At 38.2% G+C, this 26,557-nt stretch overlaps 2 protein-coding genes across 4 annotated transcripts; both read left to right on the top strand.

Annotated features, from left to right (window-relative positions):
• The first annotated feature begins 6,425 nt into the window (after positions 1–6,425).
• On the top strand, positions 6,426–20,139 carry LOC122574263 (serine protease filzig). Of its 3 annotated transcripts, none has more exons than XM_043741652.1 (8): positions 6,426–6,430; positions 11,327–11,414; positions 14,371–16,883; positions 17,387–17,840; positions 17,973–18,159; positions 18,534–18,799; positions 18,880–19,034; positions 19,540–20,139. In XM_043741652.1, exons 2-8 carry the CDS (start codon positions 11,327–11,329, stop codon positions 19,699–19,701), a joined length of 3,825 nt encoding a protein of 1,274 aa, XP_043597587.1. In that variant the 5' UTR covers positions 6,426–6,430; the 3' UTR covers positions 19,702–20,139. The 3 variants fall into 3 exon arrangements, with proteins under 3 accessions (XP_043597587.1, XP_043597588.1, XP_043597586.1); XM_043741653.1 differs by lacking the exon at positions 6,426–6,430 and adding an exon at positions 9,898–9,997; XM_043741651.1 differs by lacking the exon at positions 6,426–6,430 and adding an exon at positions 10,437–10,481.
• A 1,616-nt stretch (positions 20,140–21,755) lies between these two features.
• LOC122574270 (prohormone-3) lies at positions 21,756–26,280 on the top strand. The gene is made up of 6 exons (XM_043741664.1): positions 21,756–21,906; positions 22,391–22,588; positions 23,104–23,230; positions 23,309–23,458; positions 23,646–23,734; positions 23,821–26,280. The coding sequence occupies exons 2-6, from the start codon at positions 22,427–22,429 to the stop codon at positions 23,962–23,964; spliced, it is 672 nt and encodes a 223-aa protein (XP_043597599.1). The 5' UTR covers positions 21,756–21,906; positions 22,391–22,426; the 3' UTR covers positions 23,965–26,280.
• The last annotated feature ends 277 nt before the right edge of the window (positions 26,281–26,557 follow it).

Below are 26,557 nucleotides of genomic sequence, written 5' to 3' on the forward strand. Positions count from 1 at the left end.
ACGACCATTGTAGTTTTTCTGTACTGAGATTTTGCTTGCGTATTTTCGAGTCGAGGACTCTAATACTTCTCGTGGCTGTCGCAATTGAGATACAGCGATTCGCGAGATTATTCCGATGTTTGCAAACACCTCCTATGAACATATTACGCGTTATACGCAACATCTTGAAATTTCATTAGCATTGTAACGAGATACGTTTAACGATGATTTCATTGGTAACTTTCGAAACAAATTTAGAAGTGAGAATTCCGAAAATTGGATATGAAAGTTAGAAAATTTTGGCGGTCAGTTTTATTTTAGAAAGTCCATTACATCGATAGGCCGCAATATTTACCAGTACAGTTATTAGGAGAAAAAGTGAAATCTACGACTCGTTTTGTTTGTAAAAAAATTGAGAATGAAAAGAGGGGATGAAGGAGAAAGGTTTAGCCCGCATATTTATAAGCCTTGTAAATTCGTATGAGCAACGGTAAAGAAAAATGATGCGCGGAACGTGAAAAGACGCAGCTAAATTCTGACCTAGTTTTGTCAAGCGTGTCCTGGGTCATGACCATCGATTGTTTCTCCCCGTTCCTTCTCGCGGGTGCCTTCCCATGGTTATGGGGTCACGACCTAAATGCTTGGGGGATTTTTTCGTTAAGAGTAGAGGTACTGTAGTGATCAATGAAATTGTATCGTAGCAGTACGCTGCGTAAAGACATTTCGTTATCTGTTACGATAATGAAAGATAAGAATGAAAATATGTTAAAGAGGATAGAAAATTAGAATAGTGTATGCTCTTACAGTTGAAAAGTTATCGAGTCCTCGATAAGCACGAAATTGCATTTAAATAAATGTTTGTTCACGAAGAAAGATATACGAATGGAAGATTTGTAATCTTTCTTCGTCCTTAATCCGATTCGCATATTCATACTTCTTTGATGCTTAATTTTACGTAACAGATCGCTATATCTTTCACTTCTTGCCGCGATTTCCCAAGACGATAGAAGCGTTCTATTCGGCGAACGGTTGCGCCTCAAGCGGTTAATTGGTATAATGATGTTAATTAAGAAAAATTTGTTAATCGTTACGAAGAACTCGTAATAGAGACGGTATTTTCTGCCTAAGTTCACGAAGGTGTAAAATCCATTTTACAGAGAAGACGGACAAGTTCTAACCTACTTGATGAAAGTCACGATCACGGTCAAACATTCGTACGTTCCTGTAAGGTGAGTCACGTTCTAAAAGGAAATGAGAAAAATCCTCTACTGTTAGCGTCGTCCGTAAGATTAATTTCCCATAGTGAAGATTCATCGCTCCTTTTCCGTAATCAATTCAACCACTGCAGAATTAACTGTACAGATAAACAAGTGCGCACACGTACGACGGTATCTCCGTATCTCATTGATGCTTGGTAAGAGCTGACATAAAAATACACTCAACTTTGTTCATAAATTTCTATCTTACAATGCTTGCACGCTCGTTCGTTTCGAACTGTAATTTCATCCGGCAGCGTATTCGCCACTCAATTATGCTCTCGGTCGGAGTATTTCTAAATAAATGGGATGCCACATCGGCCTCAAAGAAAACATTGTGCGCTGAAAGGTACAGGTCCTGGCCTACTTAGGACGAGTCACGTTCACGATCAAGGATTGAACTTTATCCACTCTCTAAAGTTACGCGTACAGTGGTAGCAGCGTCTGAAATACATAATTATTCCGAAAGATCTACTACTGTGCATCAGCGCTCGTTCTGCGCTGTAATGGCGAAACGAAGATATTAGATGAAATATTATCCGGAATTCTTAACCACAAAGCGAGCCGTAGGTACCGTAAAAGGTGACTTGGCCAAGTTTGACACACTTTGCAACGTTGACCTTGTGAGAGATTTCGGGTCTTCGATATATCGTGATATTTCGAACGCAAACTTCGTTTCAACCGTGTTAACAGGAAATGTCGGCATCCTCTAAATAACGACCATTCCGACGACAAGGCACGAATAGATAAATTTAATTGACACATTCGTTCGTTCTTCGAAACTTAAGACAAATTTTTACGTAATTATGCGTGGAATATTGATTGGCAGTTCCATGCCACGAGCCGAGCTTGTTTCAATGGAACAACGCCATTTGTTCATCAGTTGAAACTGATAATTATCATCTTCGTCGCACAGTACCTCTATGTCTAAGCGATGTTTCTTATTGCGACAATCAAGACGTTAATAAGGGGACAAACTTGCTACTTGATTCGTTCAGGTTATAATTAGAAATTTTTAAGATAGCGAGTGATAGGATTCGTCATATGCGGTTGACATAGATTATAGATTGATGATCTGACTCCGAAATGAAGTGAAATTCGATCAATTGAGATTCTCGATCGTGTTGTTATTCTATTTTTGATGTCAGTTTTCCTTTTGTTCCAGTTTCACGGATGAAATCGTCGGCGTGTCATGTGCAATGTAAAAACGACGCCTCGACGTTTTGAACTAACTGAAATTTCTAAACAGCAGAAAATCGAGAATTTGTAATATTAGATTTATAATTTGTACGTGATAAAAGTGATGTTTTAATATTCACAGAAGTAATTTGTTACAACGAATGGAAGAAGCTTGAAGCCAATTTCGTCGATGAAATTCGTTGGCCCCGATGAAAGTTGTTTTACAGTTAACTCTTACAAAACTACTTTTCCCATAACGCTTTGATCAATTATATTAACTAGGAAACGAGTATGCTGTCCGTTCCCTTTTGCCAAATGACCCGCGAGAGAAATTTTCTGTTTGCCATAAACACTTAAACAAAAAGAGCCAGTTACTTAAACACTCTCCTATATGAACTTGGTTATATTTAGCTCTGTCCCATAATTTCTACCCATATAATCTGGCTTGTCTGACAAGATTTAACTATAGGATCAATCATCCTTTTCTAGCGTCGCGTTAGCTTCTTCTGTTCGAATAAACTTTTCATCCTTTTCACCCTCGTCGAAACTTTGTATTTATAAATAATCCCTTTACAAGTATTTTTATCGCAGACGGGGAAAATTCAAGATAGATCATCTCCCAAAATTCTCCGCTGTTTTAATTAAACGATGCTATCGTGGTCCCTTATGTTCAAAAAGATCACTTGTTCCCTTCGAGAATTCGCAGTCAGGTCGCGTACATTTTTCCTTTCTTTTTTAATATCGACGAAGCATTCGGACACTTTCAAATTACTTCGAATATATATGAAATTCTCTAATCTAATTTCAACTTTTGATCTTATCTCGGCTGTCCATATACTCAATTTGTAGATATGGAAGGTGGATGAAAATTGGTCCAGCGGATGTACCCAGTTAAATGACATTAAGCATGTCTATTCAATGGTAAGATCTTACAGCGACTGGAATACGTGCTGCAAGCCACATTCTGGAAGTTTATGGAGTTAGATCTTATGAACTGTCAGCCATTCATTATAGATGGAACTTGAATGATGCAATGTATCCTCAATTCAAATTTAACAGGCTATTCGATTGCAATTGCGATAAGAGAATAGAGAATTCTTCGATCATAATGGAATTTCTATCGAATTATAGACAATCTGTAAATACTTTATGAATCGCTGTGTAAACCTGTAACTAGTCTTTTAGATCGGTCTGGTCTCCGTATGAACAAGCAGATAAGTGAGTGGAGGTTGAATGCATCGCGATACGTTTCCTGAATGGACAGATAGAAGCAAGAGCAACGGCGATCCTGATGAGTAGGACAGTGTGTCGCTGTCGTGCGCGTTGGGCCTCGTTCTTCTCCACGTGACCTGGTCACTGGCCCACTTTGGTTTCTCCTGGTTTGTTCTCTTTCTCCAGCTGGTGTCTGTCTTTTTTCTCTCCCCGATGATGCTTGGTCGTTTGTGCCTTCGAAGACAGGGTCCCCACTTTTCCGATCGTCGATCCGTCTTCCTGACTACGCTACCTCCACCATAAACGACCTCCACCACTGTTCGTTCTTCGACCACCACCACGATTCCTGTTCGAAGGCGCCGCTTATGACTTAGCCATGCGATTCCAGCACATGCTGTGGCACGAGGTACAACAACCAGACAGGTACCATCCAGTTGACTAACCGGATGGACGAACGGTGCGTGGAAGAGATTGGCATTAGAATCGCGTGAAAAGTTCAATCGAACAGGTTCGCCGGTTGTAGCTCACAGTGTCCCAGACTATCGACCGTCGACCCGGTTCTAACGCTGCCCGAGCTTTTCAGATTAGAATATCGGATGACAGCCGGCAGGATTTTATCATCGATATCGCGATCGGTGTCGACGGTGTATAGCCCATCGAATTTACCTGTATCTCGTTAGATCAGTGCATGTTATCCTCCTCGTTATCAATCGTGCGGACATTTGCCTATTAACGCTGTTGAAGTTCAGGCTACAGTTGAGTTAGTATATGATTTGTAAGACGAGATACGCGGACAAAGCAAAGGCAAGTGGAGGAAGTTCAGTGAACAAGTGCGACGCGTAAAGGAACTGGGGTGACAACGTGTGAACTTGACGAAAGACGTTCGTGTGACGTGAGAAAGGTCGTGTTTTCCTCCGGAGAACGACCGACTAAACGTTTCACGAGGATTTAAGGCTACGTTATGAGACGGGTTTAACGAGTCCACGAACGTATCACGGTTTATACGTTACATGGCAAGTATTCCTTATAAATCAGAATTGCCAGTATTTTATATACAACACCGAATTGTACAACAACATGGCTATAGTTACAGTGGATGCGTATTCTCACAAACTGTTGTTCTCACGAATGAATCTCATGAAACATCTATAACGCATATGAATCTCTCAGAAGCTAATTTCTTCGTTTCATTACATAAGTACACGATTAATATTCAATGCTCGAGAAACAAATGACTTACTTCTATTGTTCATTCGTCGCAAGAAGAGAGCAACGATAATAACGATAATAAGTTTATCTGTATTTTTTAATACATAGAGTTGACCAATGTGACTCTGCAGTTGATCTGAATGGTGCGTACTTGCTTGTTTTCACGTGTTCGTCCGAAAACTCATCCACTCTAACTATAGTCTAAGCTATAAAAGTAAATGAAAAATACGTACATACAAAATGATTGGGTTTGATTACTTGTAGAAATAGTCAGCTAATTTTGTTTAAGCGATCATTACACGTGCGAGGTCTACTTTAGATATATCGAGCTATCTTGATCTTGGTTCACGTGGACAGGGTACGGTAACACTTCGTTTCGCTCGACGTGGCTCCACATGTTGATAGCATGGAAACAATGCAATAAATATTAATGTAGAAAGTTTGATAGTGGCGAGGATGAAAAATTATCGTTCAGTTCGAATCGTAGGATCGTTTATCGGAACCAGGACGTGATCAGGAATCAGTACGATCGTACAGAAGGTAACTTGACCGTGGAGGCAGGAGAAAGCTGGGTTTCCGACTTTGGCCCGTAGTAAAGGAGGCGATATACATAGAAGATCATTTGGCATGCTCCGCTGCTTCACCGCATCCTTATTCCCTTTTTCTCTCTTTGCCTTCTTCATCCTGATGCTCCATTCTCGGTGATTTCATCCACGCGTCGTTACCTACACGTTGCACCTTCTTAAAGTCCCATTTTTCGAGATTAAACGTAACAACCGAGTCACACGTAATTACATTGTAGTCTGCTTTTTATAATTATCTTTTCGTGTAAGTATCAAACGCAAATCCCGCTGCGATTATACTTGACTCGTTAACAGGGCCATTCCTCCACACAGATCCATATATATATATATATAATAATAATCATATAATTAAGAATTAATAAAGACAAATCAATCACAAATAAATTTTGATTTTAGTCCTTGGAAACGAGCCTAATTAACGTAATGTAATATAAATTATTGCATTAAATAAAGTAAATGTAGTATAACTTATTTGTAAGAAGAATGAGAGGGTTGTAAAAACGTCGTCGATAATTTCGTCTATTACGTATCTACTGCCAAATTTGTCTAACTACTTTAAATTCCATGAAGCTCTTTATTCAAATTGATCATGCAGGAAACGACAATAACCCCGTTCCTATCGAAAGTCAATGTTCCAGCTATTTTGCAGATAGTTGATCTGTTAACAGATTTCGGCTACAGATGAACGGTGTTCGATCATTAACATGCGAGATAAAGCTAGACGTTCATTCACCTCTTTCTTAGCTCAATCGGACAAACTGGTTCCGGTTCTTTTTATCGTGCAAGTTTCCTGTCGATGAAGTTCGATCCCAGCGTTTTCGAAACTCTGCGTTCTTGGACAGTTCACGATCGAAGAGATTCGATCGGGGAGAATAAAATTTCTCGCATTGACCCCGAGTGGCGTCTGACACATTGCTACGAGCTGCTACGACCTGCTACGAGTAGTACACGCGCGCCGGTTCGTGTGTGCACCTAACTTGTAAGTTAGGTATGCCACAGCAGCAGGTAGTGGTAAGTTGGTAACGGTTGTCAGCACACAGACGACTCGTGTCACTCTTTCCAATCCTATTCGTTGATTTGTGCGTTTAACGCTTATTCGCGACTCTTCCTGTCGCTCCATTTCAACAGATCGACGAATCCAGCGGATTACTATTAGGGACAATAAAGATGTTTCCCATCGATAAGAAGCAGCCTCTTAAATAATAATACGTTTTCGGGATGTTACACGTGCGTTACGCGCGATCTAGAAATCTAAATTGCAAAGACAATGCAAAATAGTAGAGCAAAAACATAGGCTCGTGACAAGTTACGTGTAATATAATATGACGCGCGCTTATATTATTTTCCTTGTAATTATCGTCACATCTTCTTAATAATCGTTTTCTGTCAGCGTGACTAGCGTAGATTAGCTGGGTTAAATGACTGTTCGCGTTGCTTTTATCGCCCTACATACCGGCACCACTTTTCGAGCCTCTTAAAATGCAGACGACGCACTGTCCCTTTCGAGTTATTCAAAGTAACATCATTATTTCGGCACGTACATAGCAACTGTAGAAAGTGCTCTCATCGAACATTTCCTTCTGCTCCAATTTACTACGCTATCGCCATTGACTCTTTATCGTTCCTTCACCGACCAACGTTTCTTCGACTATACGCCATTTCGATATGGGATACGGGTAAACTATCACTTTCTACAATTCTTAAGAAAAGAGATGATAGGCTTCGGACCATCGTTCGAGTTATTCGACTTGAACCGTGCGGAGGCGGTGATCGGTTTTGCACGAATGATCAAGTACGAAGTATTCGAGGCGCTTAAGTGAAAGCAGAGTACGTTTCTAAATATCATTGCGCATCTCTTGTATTTTTGATGAGCTTCCTGTTGTTTATTTGTTTCGATTATCCATCGTGTTGCTTTCTCCAGCGTTCCCTTGACACAATGTTACAAATACGTCAATTTCTTTAGATCTCATAAAACTGCAAAATCTACGTGGAAGAAATGGTGACAAAGGAAATATTAAGCGAATCCTTGAAATTTCCTTGGATAGTCGCAAAGTAGCAAAAACGCAGAATTTGATAACGTAAAGTGACTGAAAAAAAAAAAATTGCAAATTTAATACGTCATTAACGTAACGTTGGTCCTTAATGGATTAATGGGCTAAGCTGATCGATCAGTCTCTACCGTAATTGCATCGTTACAGTGTGGAAACAATTTCTAGGAGCAGCACCTGCGCGTTTAATTGACGAAAACGTCAGCACAGTTCCACAAACCATAGCAAAGCTAGATACGACAGACACAAAGACATTACGTGGCTATGTCAATGTGATCTACCGAAAAGAGTGAACTATCGCGACCAGATCTACACGATCCGATTCCAAGAGAAGAAAGAATGGACGATTACGATGACGATGACGATGACGAGGAAGCATCTCTCGGTTGATCGACGAAGGCAAGCCAATCGGGTCACCCAGATCCAATAATGAAGTAGAATCGAACTGAGCTTTCTCTCGGGTTTACGTGCACAGGTGTGCGCAGAATCCCATGCATACCCGTGTTCATGCACTTGTATAAGCCTTTACCCATATACCGATGAACGGCCAATGAACGCCGAAGAATTTTCGAGGCACTCGAGTCTACTCTTTGACTCTTATCCTGCGCAAGCTGCGAGCAGCTCAAGATCGTGACTGTGTCCGGACCTTCATGCGCATACTGCATACAGTGTGCCCTCTCTTCGTATGCGTCCAGGCAAGATGGTTGACGTTCTTTCAAGAACGAGTCAACGTAAAATATTATCCTCGGCATTGTACGTTGGATGAACAGGATTTTTCCTTCGCTTTGTCTAATAAATTGTGAGTCGTTCGTATCTTTTCCTGAGAGAACACAATGTCTGTACTTGTAGGGTTCTTCATGAATCGAAACTCAATTTTAATTTATTGGTACAGTCTTTCGCTTTATTGATACCTCCGTGCATGAAACTCGTATTTTTAAAATTACATTTTACAATTCATTAAGAACGAATCGAATAAGCGTTCATCCGGTATACGAAGATCAATCAGAGATCACCGCGCAACTGTTTGCGAACAGAAGCAAGTAGCAGTCTCGTTAAAAAGCTATCGCTGCATCTTTGGCAGAGATTCTGTCTGAGTAGTAACTGTTAACTATTCTACAGGAATGAAAAGATAGTTAACGATAATTATCGTCCTTTGCTACCGGCCTGTTTTTGTCGCGATCGAAACTACTTGAAATTGAAGACCGAGAAACGGGACGGTTCGAAGGAAAGTGACTTCCGCGTATTTACGCGCGTATAGCATGCTTGCATAGCGCGTGAATAAACGACGAACGAAAGGGAACTATTGTCACGTTATCAGCGTGAAATGTTCTCACCACGAGGACGCCGTAACGTATAATCATCCGCAATAGCTAACGAACACGATGTAATCGATTTCGCCGGGTCAACATAATACTTTCTCTGTGATCGTGGAATCGGAACGTTGCATTTAATAGCATTCGCGTAGGTTTAGCAGATCCCCATTTACAATACTAAACGTCAACAGAGAATATAAGAGAATAAATTTCTGACGCATTCTGCGTGGCATTCGTGAATCGTCAATCGACCAATAGAAAACGAATTTCCAATGAATCGACGCGGCTCCCGCGCATAGCCTAGCATCGCGTGCAAGTAATGACACTCAGCGACAAAAGAAAGAAAAGTCAGTGGATACCACAAAGAATCAATAATTTGTAATACCGGTATCTTCCTCCACTCTTCCACTCCGCTGTTTCTGCTATTTTTAACAGCAGCTTTCACATTAGCATGGAACACGCGAAAAAATAGTCGACAGTTAAGCATTTAACTACCTCGATCATTTATGAAACCGTTTGAAATACGTCCATGAACGTCACGCAGTTTCCTACAGTGAAACGAGAAATCTGTTTATCTTTGAAGAAGCTTTCGTCGCAGCACCGTCTTGTCAATGAAAAATTAATTCGCTATTACGACGCACAAGATCGAATTTATGGTTGTTAAGAAGGTCAGACGAACGGCGAAGAATAGGACAGTGAGGGGGAATTGGTAACTAGGTTACCGGTGGCTTGGTGAAGCAACGTTCGAGCAATCAGCTTCTTCGCTCTCTTCGTCTTTCTCACGGCCCCTTTCCTCACCGCGCATCAACGCAAGATCACGAGCAATGGTCTGCTGCCCCTTGTATTTCCTTCGCTCTTCTTCATCGTCGTCGTTCTCGCTTCTCTGTTTAGCATTACGCAGCCGTGATACGTAGAATGCCTCTGAACCGACTGTGTAACGGGATTTCGGGACACGAAGGGATACCGTGTGTGTTCACCTTCGAGACACGCACGTGAACGTGTAAATATCGGAAAGTATCGTCAGATGAGAAAAAGCAAGACGCTGCCATGAAGCACCGTGGATTCTCATCATTTCTCCGAACCTCTTCGTTACCTTTTATCACTACCCTAGGATCTGCTCTTTTAATTGACTCGTTAAAAAAGATGATCTTGTTTCTCTTTTTAGTAAGAATCTAAGATATACAGCTAGCTGGTAAATTTATTTACACCTCTAAACAGTAAGTAAAGATATTATGTTTCTCTGTAGAAGATTTCAAGCACTTTCGCGACGAATAATCTTAAATTTTCATGCCAATTTGTATCTTTATGAATGGAGATAAAGAAATAGAATCTAAATAGAGATTCGTCTCATCCACTAAAGTTATGGGAAATTACTCTACTTAAGATATTCAATGTATCCCACCATGTAATACGCATTCAATTTTCTATTTTATATGTATTATTTGCATTCCAGTTTTGCATCTTTAAATTTCCTTTAAATAGATGCATGAAGAGAGTATATATACGGTACAGTGATGAAATATTTTATGCATAGTAGATTCTCTTTGAATATTTGGAGTATATTTCACGAGAACAAGTTGTAAAGGAATAACTTGCAAATTAAGATGGAGTACAAACTAGTTTATATTTTGTAGCTGTTGCGACTCACTATACTAATTTCTTGTACCGTTACAAAAGGCAGTATACATATCTACAATGTGTGTAAGTAGATTTGAAATGACGATTAATATAGAATAGAACCTCCCATATCCGAATACTCTTAACATCCGAACGTTCTATTATCCCAACATGACATTTCCCAGTAACGGATGGCTCTTTCCGTTTCATATATGTACGTGTTTTGCTAGTGTTCGTATACAAAGTATACAAAGTATTCTTTCCTGTATTCGATCCAGTGAATTCTCATCATAAAAATTTAGTGTGAAACTAATAGTTTTAACTATAAAAAACAAAATACGACATAACGGAAAATACGAAAATAGTGTAAGTGCAACAGAATTAGCAAAAATACATGATGTTCATGATGTATGTACAATGATGAGTGTACATGATGAAAGTGTCTAATCTGAAGCGTGTAGATTCCTGAAATGCTAGTAATACTAGAAAAACCTTAAACATACTGGTGTTATCAGATGATTTCATTGCGACGACGACAATATTAACGACTTTATACAAATGGAAACAGCAAACAAAAGCGATAATATTTCTTTGAAGTACGGAACATTACTTGTGTTGAAAGAATTATAATTTAGTAGCCAGGAACATATAGGATCACCAAATATTTGGAGAATAAATATTTGAAGAATCAATTAATTTTAATCTGTGTTTCAATAAGCGAGATTTCATATTAGAAAAGTGATTGTTCTATTATCCGTAAATTCTGTTATCCAAAGAGTTTCGTCTGCCTATTAAATCGGATAAGATAAGGGAAGCTCCACTGTATATGTACATCTCATTTCTGCAGCGTGTAATCGTTGTTTAAATAATTTTGAGATTAATCGTGCAAATAATTTTTTCTAACAAAACGATCTAAATTTTCGTTACAGATGGCTGTCGGGAAGAATATCCATTTATTACTCGTCATCCTTTCTTCGATGTCCGTTATTTCACGTTCTTACGTGCCCCAAGCCACAGGTAACAATTAAATTATATAACGAGCGACTAAAGATAGATCAAGAATTAATGGATTGCGATAAGTGAATACGATGATTGCGATTTTATTTTTAACTATGGAAAGCTTCCCGTAAACGTGAGTTGCCTTTCACGTTGAAAAGTGTAATTGTTTCATTAGAATCTTCGACCTTAATTTATTCGTCAGAAATTGTGCAGAATGAAAATTAAGGAGTTTTCTGAAAAAAAAAGAGTATACATTAGATCTATGATAAGCATCTACGATGTACATACACCGAGTCTATTTTCTAGTCAAATAGTTGAATTATAGAAGTTTTCTTTATTTCGTAAATATACACAAAAAAAAAAAAAAATAAATTTTTCAAAACCTCTGCAATTACTAGACTGTGTAGGTATATTTATCCATTTATGAAACATCTTAATACCTACTATTAAAGGAATGGAAACTAAGAATACATTTTACGTACTAAATTCCATATTATTTTTGCATATTACGTACGTTCTATACATTTTAGCACCTTGAAATTGCTTATAAATATCAAATTCAAACGTAGCTAGCATCCGAACAGCAGATATTTATACAAAAATTGATAATTCTACGAATATAATTAAAAAGATGCAACTTACATAAGAAACTGTCTAATCTATTAAGTATTATAACGCGTGCTGTATCGTGAATATTTCATATACTTCTGCATATTATATGCGCTCTATGCACTTTAACACTTTGAAATTTCCCATAAATGCATGAAAATCCGCGGTCTAATAATTATTAATTCAAACGTAGCTAAAATATCTAGACTGCAGATATTTATGCAAAATTTCATAATTATATGAATATAATCTGCTAAATATTTTAACGAGTATTATATTTTAAATATTTTATATATTTTTGCGTATTATGTGCATTCTATGCATATTTCCCACAAATGCGTAGAAGCCTGCAGTCTATTAATATTAAAAAAACTGGAACTAGAACTTCCAATGCAATTTACTCGATCCACCGTTTTATCTTACGGGTTCTTTTACCAGAATGCTCCTCGATTATGGGATAATACATATAGACAGAATATTTTTCCATAGTACGCTTCTATTCATTGTAAACCGATGAAAATGTCAGAGGTCGATGAAAAGTTCCACTCGCACGGAATCCTATAATTCAATGTCAATCTCGGTTCGCTGCATACTCGCGCGCATTCGTTAAAGTATTTTAACCGATAACGTCATGTCTCACACGTGGACTGTCTACCACGTTGTAATTATCTCTGCGTTGATTGCGTCTGCATGGTGAAACAAACGTATCTTCCCACGCGTACTTTCCACCGAGAGTAATTTCACAGTTTTTCAATTGCAGTCATTACCAATTACATACGAATCGTTGAAGTTTCGAGTTTCAATACCCGCTGTCTATTTATACATATACCCTTATGCACATAAACGCGTTACTTTTTAACAATCGCACACGTACCAACATTGACACCAAATTCCACTTACATCTCACTTCCTTTCGAAAGTCGCGAATTCCACGAGTCGCGTATTTATACGTGCGCGTATCTCATTCTAAATGCATGTTCGCGCGTTCTCAATAGACGACAGAAATTTCGAATATCCCTACAAAGTGTCACACGCATACGAAGCATTTATATTGAATATTTAAAGCAATCTTCCGATGGTCACAGATACGTCGTTTCATATTAAATCCATAACGCCCCAACGACTTTGACAAACCAATTGAATGCGGAATAGTTAAGCGAAGACAGGTTCTACGAAGCAGAAACAATTTTGATCGATTTCCCTGACGAAGAATAGTTTCAGGATTTATTAATCAACAAGGACACTTGCCCTAAATACGAGCTTTACCATTTTCGCAGTTCCATTTTCCTAAACCAGTCGCTAATTAAATATCACGCAATAGTCTTATTACCCTGTTTGCGCTGCGTAATAAATTAACCAACGTATTGCACAATCGATACGGCAACGTATCTATACCCTAGAAGGGTAGAGAAACGCGTTCATTTAATTAGTAAAATTTGTAATTACGTTCGTCGAAAGTAAGTGGAACAAAATGTTATTAGAGCACGATGTATCTGATAAAAATTCCAAAGGTCGAATTTATCGTATTCCATAGAAAGATCGTTTCGTCTTTTTGTGTGTTGAAAATAACGGGTTTTGTTGCCTAGCACTTTGTTCTTTAATTAGGAATTATGTGTGCAAAAACCTCTCGAGTAAATAATTTTTAAGAGCCTGCAATTCTTTATAAATCAAACTGATTGTTGAAATATGAATTTGTAACGTACCCGAATTCACGTTGTTCGTGATATAGTTGGACACAAAACGAAAGTCCGTGAAAAATTAAACAAAAATCTGGAACGCCGGAAGGATCCTGGTGATCCTCGTCTACGGACGATTCACGTTAGTAGGTCATTATATTGGTAGTATGCAGACACGTAAGAAGGCACGTGCAAAGCCTACATGCTTGCTCGTGTATGGCTTAGTCACCTGAGCATAACCGATCACGCTAAATGCCGATTTTTATGAGTATAAAGACATAAGGAAACGTTTAACGCTGTAGTTTCTGTCTTTGGAATTGGCATTTTCACACACATTGGCCCAGATTCAAAAATCCACGTAATAAATTTATCAAGTCGTAGGCCGCGGATAAATGGCCGCTTTCTCTCAAAAATCAAAGACAGAATTTAGGACGAATGTTTTTGCATATTTGTTCGCACGACCTTAACAACGACCGAATACCAAACCAGTCCAGTTAGTTTCGTTTTCAACTCGTTTATCGTGAACCGTTGCAGACTCGTCGCTAATTACAGTAGTACACCCTGATTGGAATAATAAAAGTTCGCCTTGTTTCGCGAACCGCTATCGTAACTGGATCAAACGGGCGTTCGAGAATTCGTAGAACGTCAATACTTGAAAAGATATTTTGCACGACGATTTCCTTTTACAGGCAGAAGACTGTTCGGCGGATATAGAATAGTACCAAAAGCGTGCCAGCCAACGATACCATCCCGAGTAAAGTCGAATGAACCCGCGATATGCATGTTCAATTACGAATGCTCGCGTCGAAACGGGCAAGTGGTCGGCGCGTGTGTGGACGGGTTCCTTTTCGGTGCATGTTGTCAACTGCCACCGAAAAATTCGCTTGGCAGCAACGTCGAAAACGTTCCGAGCCCCGATGAAATATTCAACGTACACGAGATCGATCACGTCCCGGATATTCCGATCTTGTTAAATTCAGACGGTACGCCGCTTGGAATGACTATGTCCCAGGATAATACCGTCAAAACTGATCCGCCTAACGCGTCCAATCAAGCGAACAACGGAGGAACAACGTACACTAAAATTTCAACGTTCGAAGCGCCTTCGACGACCACCAAACCATCGTCCGAAATTTCGCAGATGCACGACAGCGTTGAAAATGCGGAAAAACCACAAGTACCTGCTCAACCAGACATAAGTCACTTAGAAGAAGATTTTCCAGCTCTGTTGGGTCAACAGAACGTTTTAGACGATCTGAGTCTGCCAGGATTGTTGAGTCACTCCGACTCGAACAACAACGTTCAGAATCACCAGGACAACTCCGCCATTAATCCGGTTACCACTTTGCTGAGTCCGGATCAAATACTTCAGATAGCGGATCCGGTTGACCAACTTCCAGCTTTGTTTTCGCAAGGACTGGGTCAGAATAATCACACTTCGCCCGATACGATACTATTAAACGAAAACGGAACCATGCTGAACGAGACAAATAATCCCGATGATTTGTTCAAGCCTAATGTCGAATCCAGTGCCGAGAAGAAGAAAGTGACTGAAACTTTGAACAGCACGCAGAAGCCGAAAGTGACCGAAAGTGTATCGACTACGGAAATTAAGAGGCCTCTGCACGACACCACTTACCAAAGTACTTCGACGACACAGTGGATGAAATTTTCGGATCAATCAGCATCTTCGATGCATGACGCGATGTCTTCTACCTCGACAGATCAAAAACTCAGCACGCCGTCGATGACAAGATTGCCGGTGGTTACCCAAATGTACGCCAGCACACAGAGACTCACGACGACTTCTCTCCCTCAAGCAACTGCGATCGATAACTTTGGAGAAATCAGCACGATAGAAGAAAGAGTGTCGACGAAGAACGTGGAGGCTACCGAGTTTACGAACAGGAGAACGACCACGCCGATGACTACTTTAAGCGACAAAAAGGACGATCTAGTAAAAGTGCCAACAATTACTTATGACGCACCGTCTGGCAACAAAAAGGACGACATAGTAGATAAGGAAGAGCTAGCGATTAATCATATAATTTCCATTCTGAACGAAACGAAACCAGGTTCGGGAACCACGATTCAAACCCCGAACTCATCCATTAATAAATGGGTCAGTATCGACGAAACTTCGAAACCATCGTTGGTTCGAATCTCCACGAAAGCTCCTACCGTTCCAACTACCGCTCAAACTTTCCCTTACACCTTTTATAAACCGGTACAGACATCGAATTATTACAGCTACGAGACAGTTCCTACAGACACGACCTTCGCTTTGTATTCGACTTCCAATTCTCATTCGTCGAGACCATCGAGTCAATCGACTCTTGCTAATATCGGTACTTCGGATTATTCTACGAAAGCGACTACGACGAATCCTCCTGCGCCGACTGTGATTGTCCTAGGTCCCCTTGGTACAGAATTCACTACTGATACTACCCAGAAAGCGGTTACAAGGAGACCGGTGAGCGAAACTGTTGGTCCTAGTACGACAGTTTCTAGGCCTACAATCGGATCGACGAGACCAAGTCCGCTTACCACGAGGAAACCAAGCGTCTCGACAACCATAACTCACAATATCAGTACAGTGATTTCCAATGTTGCTACCAATAACGTGGTTTCGACGAGTTTCTTCAGCGTCAACGTGAAAGACGGGACTACGTCTAAGCCAATGGTGAACAGTAGCTATAGCACAGAATCTGTCGTCACTGAGACTGAATTAGAGTCAAATTCCGAGAAGTTGCCAACAAAGAGACCTACAATTTGGACTACCCTTTCTTCATGGTCGAGCAAGCCGAGTTTCCATTTGAGACCATCTAGTCCTCCGTTGGTTTTCCCAGACGACGATTTAACACCTGTCAACACTCTAGTCTTCAAAGATCCTACCACTTCAACGATGATGGACTTCAAAGCAACGACTGCTCTACCACACTGCGATGAAGAAACGGCTGCTCCGGATGACCTGATCAATTTCCCACCTGTCAGAAATCCGAATCTTAATATATCAGCACCAATTTCGCAACAAGAAAAGCCAACCATCGTTGAAACTTTTAATAACACCGGTTATCCAGATATCGAGATGATAAGTGAGAATGATATTCCAACACCCACCTTCATCGAAGATGATATTCTTACGAACAAAGTCGACACGTTCGTGAACAAGATTGTACAGTCTCTGCAAGGCAACTTTCAGGTATTAATTTTACATTTACTTTTATGGTCTATTTATTGCTTTTACAAATGTTGGTCCAATTCGTGCAAATATCTCGTTTATTATTTTCTATATTTATGTATTATTAACCAAAACCTTCTCTAGTTATAGAAATCGTACAAACTAATTTCAGTTGAATGAATTTTAATTTTTCCAAATATAAATATGAAACTTATTTGTGATGAAAATGATACCGCTATTTATATACGTCTATTTATATCGAAGGTGATTATTTTTGGATAATAATACATCTATAAAGAAAAAAATTATATCGAGAGATTAGGAATCTAAGTGACGAGCTAAATCGGCCTCCTCGGCTAACCAGTTAAACTATACGAATAATTCTACTTTAATAGGGATAAAAAGCTCGTTGACTCAACTCATTGCTATAACATGGAATATTCAGCGCTCGCGACAACAATTCAGCCTTCGTGAGACGAGGGTTAATCCAACGGCTAAGACTAATCTCGTGTAATCTTATTCAGGATCTCAAAGATATTGTATACAACCGCGTTAACGGGACATCGGTTGCAACATCCAACCAACCATCCACTGCAACAAAGAGGCCAACTACCACGACGCGAAAACCCGTGCGAAAACCCTCAACAACGACGAAACCTTCGTACGTCACGACGAAGAAACCAACGACCACGAAGAGACCAATCAATCGTCCGACAACTGTAAAACCATCGGTATCAGAGAAACCAGTTCGTCCTTCGAAACCGGCAACGACGAGACCGAAACCAACTAGTGGGTCTGCTGCAACCACGAAGAAACCCCAGGTTACAACGAAACGTACTAGACCAACTAGAAAACCTACTACAACGCTGGCTACAAGCACGGAGCTGATAGTGGCGGAAGAAGAGGAAACTAGTATTTCTAGTGCAGACGGGACCACCGCGAGTCCGCAGATCACGTCCTCGAATGATTTTCGTTCTCGTGAGTGCTGTTTACTTAATTGTTATAATAAGTTATATTTGAAATTTCATGATGTATCGGCGTAATCGAGCAAAAATTTTACCGTATAAATTTTATTGCTACCTTTCATTAAATGTTGTTATTTTTCTACAGAATGTGGCATAAGACCTCTGGTTAAAACTGGAAGAATCGTCGGTGGTAAAGCAGCGACTTTTGGCGAATGGCCATGGCAAGTTTTAGTCCGAGAAGCCACTTGGTTGGGTCTCTTCACGAAGAATAAGTGCGGTGGTGTACTGATCACGGACAAATACGTCATCACTGCAGCTCATTGTCAACCAGGGTATGTCCAATATCTTCCATAGCGTATTTTTTCATTTATATTTGATTAGAATGTTATCTGGTATATTCGTTCCATATTGTCCATACACTAGTGGCCATATTTCATATTATTAGAACGCTAGCTGATTTTTACTTAGATCTATTTATTAATTATTTTATTAAATTTTTATTCGATATTTCACTAAATCTATTATTTCAGCCTTACGATAGAAACGTAAAATACTAATTCTTTTTTAACGTAATATGAAATGTCCTAGTACTTTCTACCTATAGTCAACGGCGTGAATTGATCGTGGATTTTTATGCATTCGTGAGAAGCTTAAAGCGCGTAATATGCAAAGATATAGAAAATTTGTATCGACAAACGTTTTACAGATTCTTAGCGACATTGGTAGCCGTTTTTGGAGAATTCGATCTATCCGGCGAATTGGAAGCAAAACGGAGCGTAACAAGGAACGTTCGACGAGTAATCGTCAATAGAGGCTATAATCCAACGACGTTCGAGAGTGACTTGGCCCTCCTGGAACTGGAAACACCGATACAATTTGATGTTCACATTGTCCCAATTTGTATGCCCGAAGATGGTATAGATTTCACGAGTAGAATGGCCACTGTCACTGGCTGGGGCCGATTGAAGTACAGTTAGTATCGTCCCTACTTGTGCTATATTTTACTTAACGTATTTATGAATAGCATACTTATAAATAATCTGAATTTGCAGATGGCGGCGTACCATCTGTTCTACAAGAGGTCCAAGTGCCCATAATCAAGAATTCTGTCTGTCAAGAAATGTTCCAGACAGGTGGACACTCCAAGTTGATTCTCGACAGCTTCCTCTGCGCCGGATATGCTAACGGACAAAAAGACTCTTGCGAGGTATCTTCAAAACAACGTAACTTCTCGTTAGAACCCATTAAACTATACGAGTAGTTTGTCACTAATTTCTTACTAAACTACGGATGTTTATGGATTTATGGGAAATTCAAATGTGCAAAAATGCATAGAATTCGTATAAAATATTCCTGTGAAATATAGGAATATAGCGATTCGATTATCGACTTCTAAACAAGTAATTAAACTTTATTCTGCGTCGATTCTGCAAGAAGATGAGAAACATTGTTTTTGCTGTTGGTTTAATTAATTTATACATTTTAGTAACATTCATATACTGTTGTTATAAATTTACTAAAATGTCCAGATACGCATTATACCTTTCCTGGGTTCTATTTGGAAAAGTATTTTGCATCCCTTCCCCTATTTTGCATAACCTTTCCGCCGTATTATAAAATAAATTCGCCCTGTTTTAGTCTTTGTTTGTCTTTTTATGAACAAAAGAAAGGAAACGATATTTTAATATTATCTCCATTTGATTATTTCACAGGGTGACAGTGGTGGTCCACTGGTGATGCAACGACCAGACGGAAGATGGTTTTTGGTAGGCACGGTGTCCCATGGAATAACATGTGCTGCACCATATCTTCCAGGTGTCTACATGAGAACAACTTACTTTAAACCCTGGCTACACAGTATCACCGGCGTCTGAAAGCCAGCAAATAGTTTATTTTTTGGACAAGGTGACAGGCACTGATGATTTCGTGCCACTTGTATAAATGTACAAAGGAAGATTAATTTATTTCCTTCGGAATAGGTTGAAGAATACCGATTAAGGGACTAAAAGGATGAAACGAACACGGATGCGTTTCGTATACTATTTCCAACTTTAAATAATTTCTACCGCTCAAATGTCCCAATTTCCTTAACAAGTACTTAATAGAATCGATAAATTATTTCGTTGATTTTCGATTATTTAAATTTTGAAATAGTATCAGAATCGATATTTACTGGCAACTATTTCGTGAAATTTTGATCAGTATCCGAAAAATCATCGCGTATTTATGTACATCAAACGTTAAACGTGTTGTGTGTTCCATGTATATATACGTGAGTACGTATTACACGTACTATATGTATACAGTTACGAACTGCGAGCCTTATTTATTTCGTTGTTAGCTGTTATTTATTAAACTCATTTTTATACGAGGTAACAGTGTTTTCTTTCCACCCTCACTGCGCGCCATTCAAAGATGTACATTCGACTTGGAGGGAAAGAAAGGGAAGAAAAGATGAAGAAAGACGTTGCAGAATTAAAGAATAAAAATCGTCTGGAAATTCTAATTCATTTGTAAAGAACTTGGTACGAACTTATAGTAATTAGAAAGCCGTGCGTGATAGAAACTTTAACCATCGTGGATAAAGTTTCGTGGAAGTTCAGAACCTGTCACGTCCAATAGCACGCGACACTTAAGCAGCGAACAACGTTTCCATCCGGCGAAAATATTTTAACGAACCTTATACTTTAATTTATGCGAATACGAGCAAATAATTAAACCGCCTCAATCTGGTAAAAAGTCGAAAAAAAAAACTGATTACTTAATCAAGGGCGGCTACAACGTTTCGTCTACGTAGTTAGATCTCGTCTATCCAACATTTTTCAATCTTGATTTTATACTCTCTATAAAGGGAAAAATGCAGAACATATAAATCTCGTCGTTGCGTGTTATAAATAGCCCTCACACATGCAACGTAAGTTGTATATACATGTACTTTGGCATTTCCAAAGACAGGTGTTTGTGTGCTTAAGGGTATATTTACGGGAAGTCTTCCGGAACATGTGCGTGTCAAAAGTAGTTGAACCGTGATCTAGAAACATGAACGTGAATCACATAAAATTTGAATTTTCTCGAGGGAGAGAAATGCATATTCGAGCTGTGTTGTGTTTTACTTTCGGGCTGAAATTGCTTCAATCGTAAAACGAACGAACAATGACGAAATAAAAATAATGTCAGGTCGAAAAATAAAATAACACCTTTTACTTTAGCGAAAAATACTCTCTTTGCTACTGCATATACAGCCATTATTCATGGGCCACCTAGGAAACGAATAAATGGAGCAGGATCGACCGCCCTGTGGAACATCAGGACATCTCGGATCAATACGACCAACGAAGATGGAAACAATAACGTTTGACTGGAACGACGAGGAAAGAGCTAAACACCTACACGAAAGTTCACCCAACGAATGGCGCTGCTGTATCCTGTGAGAAGAGATACAATTTTTGTTCTATTCTACATATATGCAACTGTTGAACATGTTAAATAAAAACATTATACTCGTACGTTGAAACGTTCTACGAAAATTTTTTACCTCGAGAATAATTTATGAAATCACTTTTGCATCGCATCTATGATCTTTCCAGGATATTTTTGAACGTAATACGAGATTGTTAATTCACCGTGAATTGCATTTACAAAGCAAATAGGCGAATTTAAAGCTAACGATCAGAATCGCCTGATCGTTTATTCAGCATCTCATTCACCAATGATCTAAACAAAGATCAAAGTAACTTGCAAAGATTTATGAAACATTCGTTCTTTCTTATTCTTGAGGAAGAAACTGAATCTATAAATAACGGAAATACAAAGTAAAAATCTGAATGAATAAAACGGCACCTGGATCGTGTGCGTAAAAAGTCAGGTGTCGCGCTTGCGCGAATGTTTGCACGAGCTTGTACAAGGGAAACCGGAACAAGGGAGTAGGAGTATAGATTGTCGATGCAAGCACAGCTCCGACTCAGTCCTCCAGCAATCTCCATTGAGGACTTGTTGATCCCAAGAAGAAGCAGCTGATCCTTCCAGATTGACCCATCTAAGTAGAAACATCAGCAAGTTAGCTACAGTAAAAAAAAATTGTAAGTTCAAGTTGAAATTTATTTTTGAATTGCCATTTGTAAAACCATCAAGGAACATTTTTTCTTTCACCCTGTTCAAAAACGTTATTTCGTCCTCGTTTAAAAAGGAATTTCTTGTAAACAATTCTCTCTATTTTATCCAATAAAATGTCGGTATATGTTAAACATTTTGTTACAAAGGATCCTTTATCATCCTCAAAAAATTTTCGGTGCTCGTTGAAAAACTCCAATTGTTCTCTTTTTGTAAATTTTTATCATTTTTGACATTTCTTTCGATATTAATCTAATCACAACGTATATCGCAATAGCTACTGCGTAAATACAGGGAATACAGTTCGTTTAGTTTCATAACAGAAAGGACAAATATTTCTTCGTTTGCTTATATTTCACTGAATTTCATTTTATTCCATGATACGTACTAAATTTGATTTAAAAAGTTATTAGTAGTAACTAGTATAAATATATAAAGCAACTTAAATTTCAGGGGTGCAAACAGCAGTGTCCTTGCACGAGACCAAAAATGTACACGTGTGTCGCATTGATGATGGTTGCTCTGACGAGCACAATGCACCCTGAAGTGGAGGCATGGGGCGGTCTCTTTAATCGTTTCAGCCCAGAAATGTTATCGAATCTTGGCTATGGTAGTCACGGTGACCATATGCCCAAAACAGGATTGTATCAGGTATGAAAGAAAGAAGTTCGAACGAGTAAGTTTCTTCAATATTGAGATGTCTTTATACAGTAGACAATTGTTGCAACTTTGCCGCAGTACAACCGGCATACGATCGATATATTATTTCCATAGAACATTATACGATTTATGTGCAAGGGATTTATATTTCAATATAATTCTCTAAAACGAGGACAGTAACATTAGCAACTATCAATTAGATCGAAGAGATTTCATTGCGAATCTTCGACAAAGAAAATTAAAGAAGTTGTCCCAAAGTTAAAGAAGTTATCCAAATGTTTTTATAATCACTCCTTATTGTATAATAGCAAAAATCACACGTATGAATAGTTGTTTCATTCTTTCCCACAAATTTAAAGAATTTAATAAATTTAACAGCGATCGAAAAATATAATTACCAATTCTCGGCATTTTATTTAATTCGCGTTAGTTTTATTTAATTAGCTGCTCTATTCTCGACAATGATATCGAATAATACACACTAATGTGCCACGTTTTATTTCAAGCGTCCGTTATCTACCAGCTACGGATACTCTTATGACTCGTTGGAAGAAATTGTACCATGTTATGAAAGAAGGTGCACGGCTAACGACCAGTGTTGTCCGTCTTTCATCTGTGTAAACGTCGATGGTGGTAATTCTCATTTCTTGTGCTTTCATTACACAGCTTTAGGACAATAGTCGAAGGTACAAAGTTGCCTGTAAATTTTAGATATTGGCCACTGCGTTTTCGAATTGGGACAGAAGCAGGGAGAACTTTGCAGGAACGATAACGACTGTGAAACTGGTTTATTGTGTGCCGAGGTTGCTGGCAGCGAAACTCGTTCGTGTCAGCCACCAGTGACTTCAAATAAATTGTATAGTACGTATAAACATATGTGGGCGTTTGCTGTCAATACCAGTAAATGTCCTTTACGTGACAAGAATGTAGAGATAATCGATAAAGGTCAATTCACAAACGATTACGTCAAAGGAACAGGCTCTCTTACGTAAGAACTATATCATATTTAACTTCTAAATTTAGAGTATCCTATTCTTAATTCTCGCAGATGAAGAATGTAATATGTCTGGGGAATGCGATATCAGCCGCGGTTTGTGTTGTCAGCTCCAGAGACGTCATCGACAAACACCAAGAAAGGTACTTGCATTCCCGGGTAAAAATAACATCGAATCGGAATAATTCCGTATAATAGAATTCATTACGAAAGTTATCTTTTCCATTAGGTTTGTTCGTATTTCAAAGATCCTCTAGTGTGCATCGGACCAGTTGCGATGGACCAGATAAAATCTATCGTCCAGTACACTTCTGGTGAAAAGCGGATCACTGGACAGGGAAATCGAATTTTCAAACGGGTTCCCTTCGCCTAAGAGCTTCGTCGTTCCTCATAAATTGGTGAGAATGGAAGAAATGTCTACATGAATCAAATACCCCTTTTCATTACTTCGAGGAACTTAGGATAAGTCTATTACTTCGAAATTCCCTAAATTGTTTTCATTTATACTTTTGCCTGTTAGGTCAAAGAAGTAGAAAAATCATTAAACGCGCTTTTTCATTATTTTCCTCCAAATATTACGACTGACAAATACGATACATATCAGAATAGTCCGTCTTATAGGATTATAAGATATACTATATATATATATATATATTCATGAGAAAAGTTAGGCAGCGCGTCTTTAAAGGTTGATAGCTTTTGATGAACGATGAGTACACAGGCTGTGTTATGGAAGAGAAAATTTTCTTTTCTTCTACTACGTTGTTAGTCTTAGTTTTACTCATTTTTGTTTCTGGTTAAACATATTCGAATTAGACTAAGTTGACATCTTAATGACGATAGCAATGGGAAAACTGCTAGGAAAGCTTTGAACAGTGCGTACACTAAATGTAATATCTAACTTTGACAAAATTTTGTTAGATTAAAAAATTTGTTAGAAATTCTTAAAAAGTAGAGTACTTTCCACTTGTTTCGCCCTGTACACGACAAAAACCACTTTCGGTGAGATTTACGATCTCAAGGGATCCACGAATCAAATTTCCTAAATTTACTGCTAAGGTATATACTGGAATTTCTCAAACGCACACAAAATAAAATATATTTTCACTCTTCTGGTTTTCAAGTTCTCATAGATCAAACGTTCTTGATATATCAGCGATAAAGGACTATTTTTCATGAGAAAGAGTCGAGCATTGAAATAGTATTAAGATATCAGATAAATGTTCCGAGTCTAATTATGAATCATTTATGGATAGGAATTTACTCGATTGTGTCGAGCATTCACTCTGGAAATTTTCGAACATCTTCGTCGGTATTTAACAAATGTAACTAATGCGTTACCGTTAAGTCATACAGTAAAATTTGAAAGTAAATCGTTCTAGTTGATACGAATACAGAAAAGAATTGAACGATATAGCAGTGAGGTTTTGCTTTACCTAGCGTATATTCCAAATTATTAGAGATATACGTATGTACGTAGACAATTAAAAGAAATGTTGATTTAAATGTGGTAGCCACTCGATCAAATGTTTATCGTGAGAATTGATCTATTAAGCATCGATCGCGGGAATCGCTCTATTGAACACTGAAACCTCGGAGGTCGCTTCGTTAAGTGTTATTAAACTCCTAACATTAAACATAATATAATTAAAACAATATATATATATGTATGTACATGAAAATCGTTATGTTAGATATTAATCAGAGTCAAGATTTTAAAAGATATATAAGGAAAGAGACGTGTTAATTATCGACATAGTTACGAAGATGAAAAATATGAATGAAGCAAATGTTTTACAATTGTAATCACGAGAGACGCAGTGTTATTTTAAAACAGTGTCGTGAAACACTTTCTGATGCGTAAAGTACCTGTTGCGAAATCTGGACAACCCCTCGTTTCTATGCTACTGTGCTAGTCATCGAGAGTCCAAACACACAAAGAGAACATATTTCTAGTTATATGGTATTATACTTCCATCGTTGATCTTTTATCGTATAAGGGAACTCTAACATATTATGTGAATGCCTAATTCATTAAGAAAGTTTTAAATGTGAATGTTATTATGAGATATATCTTACTGAAATTATATTTTTATCTTTGATCGATATGTATACCAAAACGCTATATATTTATATAGTATTCATATATTTTCCGCAAGCGTATATCTATAACATAACATAACTACCCTCCGATGCGTCGTGCGTACGTCATCTCACAAGGGTTAATTGATTATTTTGTTCGAGGTGAATAATTTGCAACTCTAAGTTTGATTGGAAACTATAACAAGCGGCTAAGAAGATACCCATTACAAAATGTTTTAATCCCTTTATGACTGTCGACTTTGTTCCCTCCTGTTTATACGGTTTGTTTATAGTCTTTCGATTAATACTGTTCGTGGAACCAAAGAAGTAAAGGTAAATAAAACTGATACATATCATAGGATAGTAAGTTCTTTCCAGCGTGAAAATTTTGGATAGAAAACTTCTATCCAAAAACATATTATTTGAACGTACGACTCATTGAGGGACTATGGCCATTACGGCCTGGAGTCAAAAGTACCTCTATCAGATGAACTATTTCCGGAATAATTATATGTGTATAATTATGTATATGTAACGTTCAAGATTATAATACAGAGTTATAATAGTTTAATGTGAAATAAACTGTGGTGCATACAAAACAGTTAAACCTGTTTCTCGTTTACTATTTTATCATTCCCCATAAGAAAACCTCTATCTCTCCTTGTTTTTTACAATTTCTTAAGACTCTTTCTACTAAAAACGGCTATATCTAGAAGATGTTACTTATTAAAAATATTTTCAAAAAGTTTCATTTATATATATAATATATATATATGATATATAATTTAAGCAAATGATAGAAAATTCCTGCAATTTGTACATTTCCTAGAATAAAGCGTTGCGGTAATGATTTTTCTAGACAGTTCTTTTATACGATTTGTTAA

Source organism: Bombus pyrosoma, linkage group LG13 (genome assembly GCF_014825855.1).
Source record: "Bombus pyrosoma isolate SC7728 linkage group LG13, ASM1482585v1, whole genome shotgun sequence".
Taxonomy (NCBI): Eukaryota; Metazoa; Arthropoda; class Insecta; order Hymenoptera; family Apidae; genus Bombus; species Bombus pyrosoma.

Coding starts and splice junctions, on each gene's coding strand:
- LOC122574270 (XM_043741664.1), top strand. CDS start 22,427: ATGTACACGTGTGTCGCATTGATGATGGTTGCTCTGACGAGCACAATG. Junction 23,231..23,308: donor CTGTGTAAACGTCGATGGTG/GTAATTCTCATT, acceptor TGTAAATTTTAG/ATATTGGCCACTGCGTTTTC. Junction 23,459..23,645: donor GACTTCAAATAAATTGTATA/GTACGTATAAAC, acceptor TAATTCTCGCAG/ATGAAGAATGTAATATGTCT.
- LOC122574263 (XM_043741651.1), top strand. Junction 18,800..18,879: donor CTGGGGCCGATTGAAGTACA/GTTAGTATCGTC, acceptor CTGAATTTGCAG/ATGGCGGCGTACCATCTGTT. Junction 19,035..19,539: donor GACAAAAAGACTCTTGCGAG/GTATCTTCAAAA, acceptor ATTATTTCACAG/GGTGACAGTGGTGGTCCACT.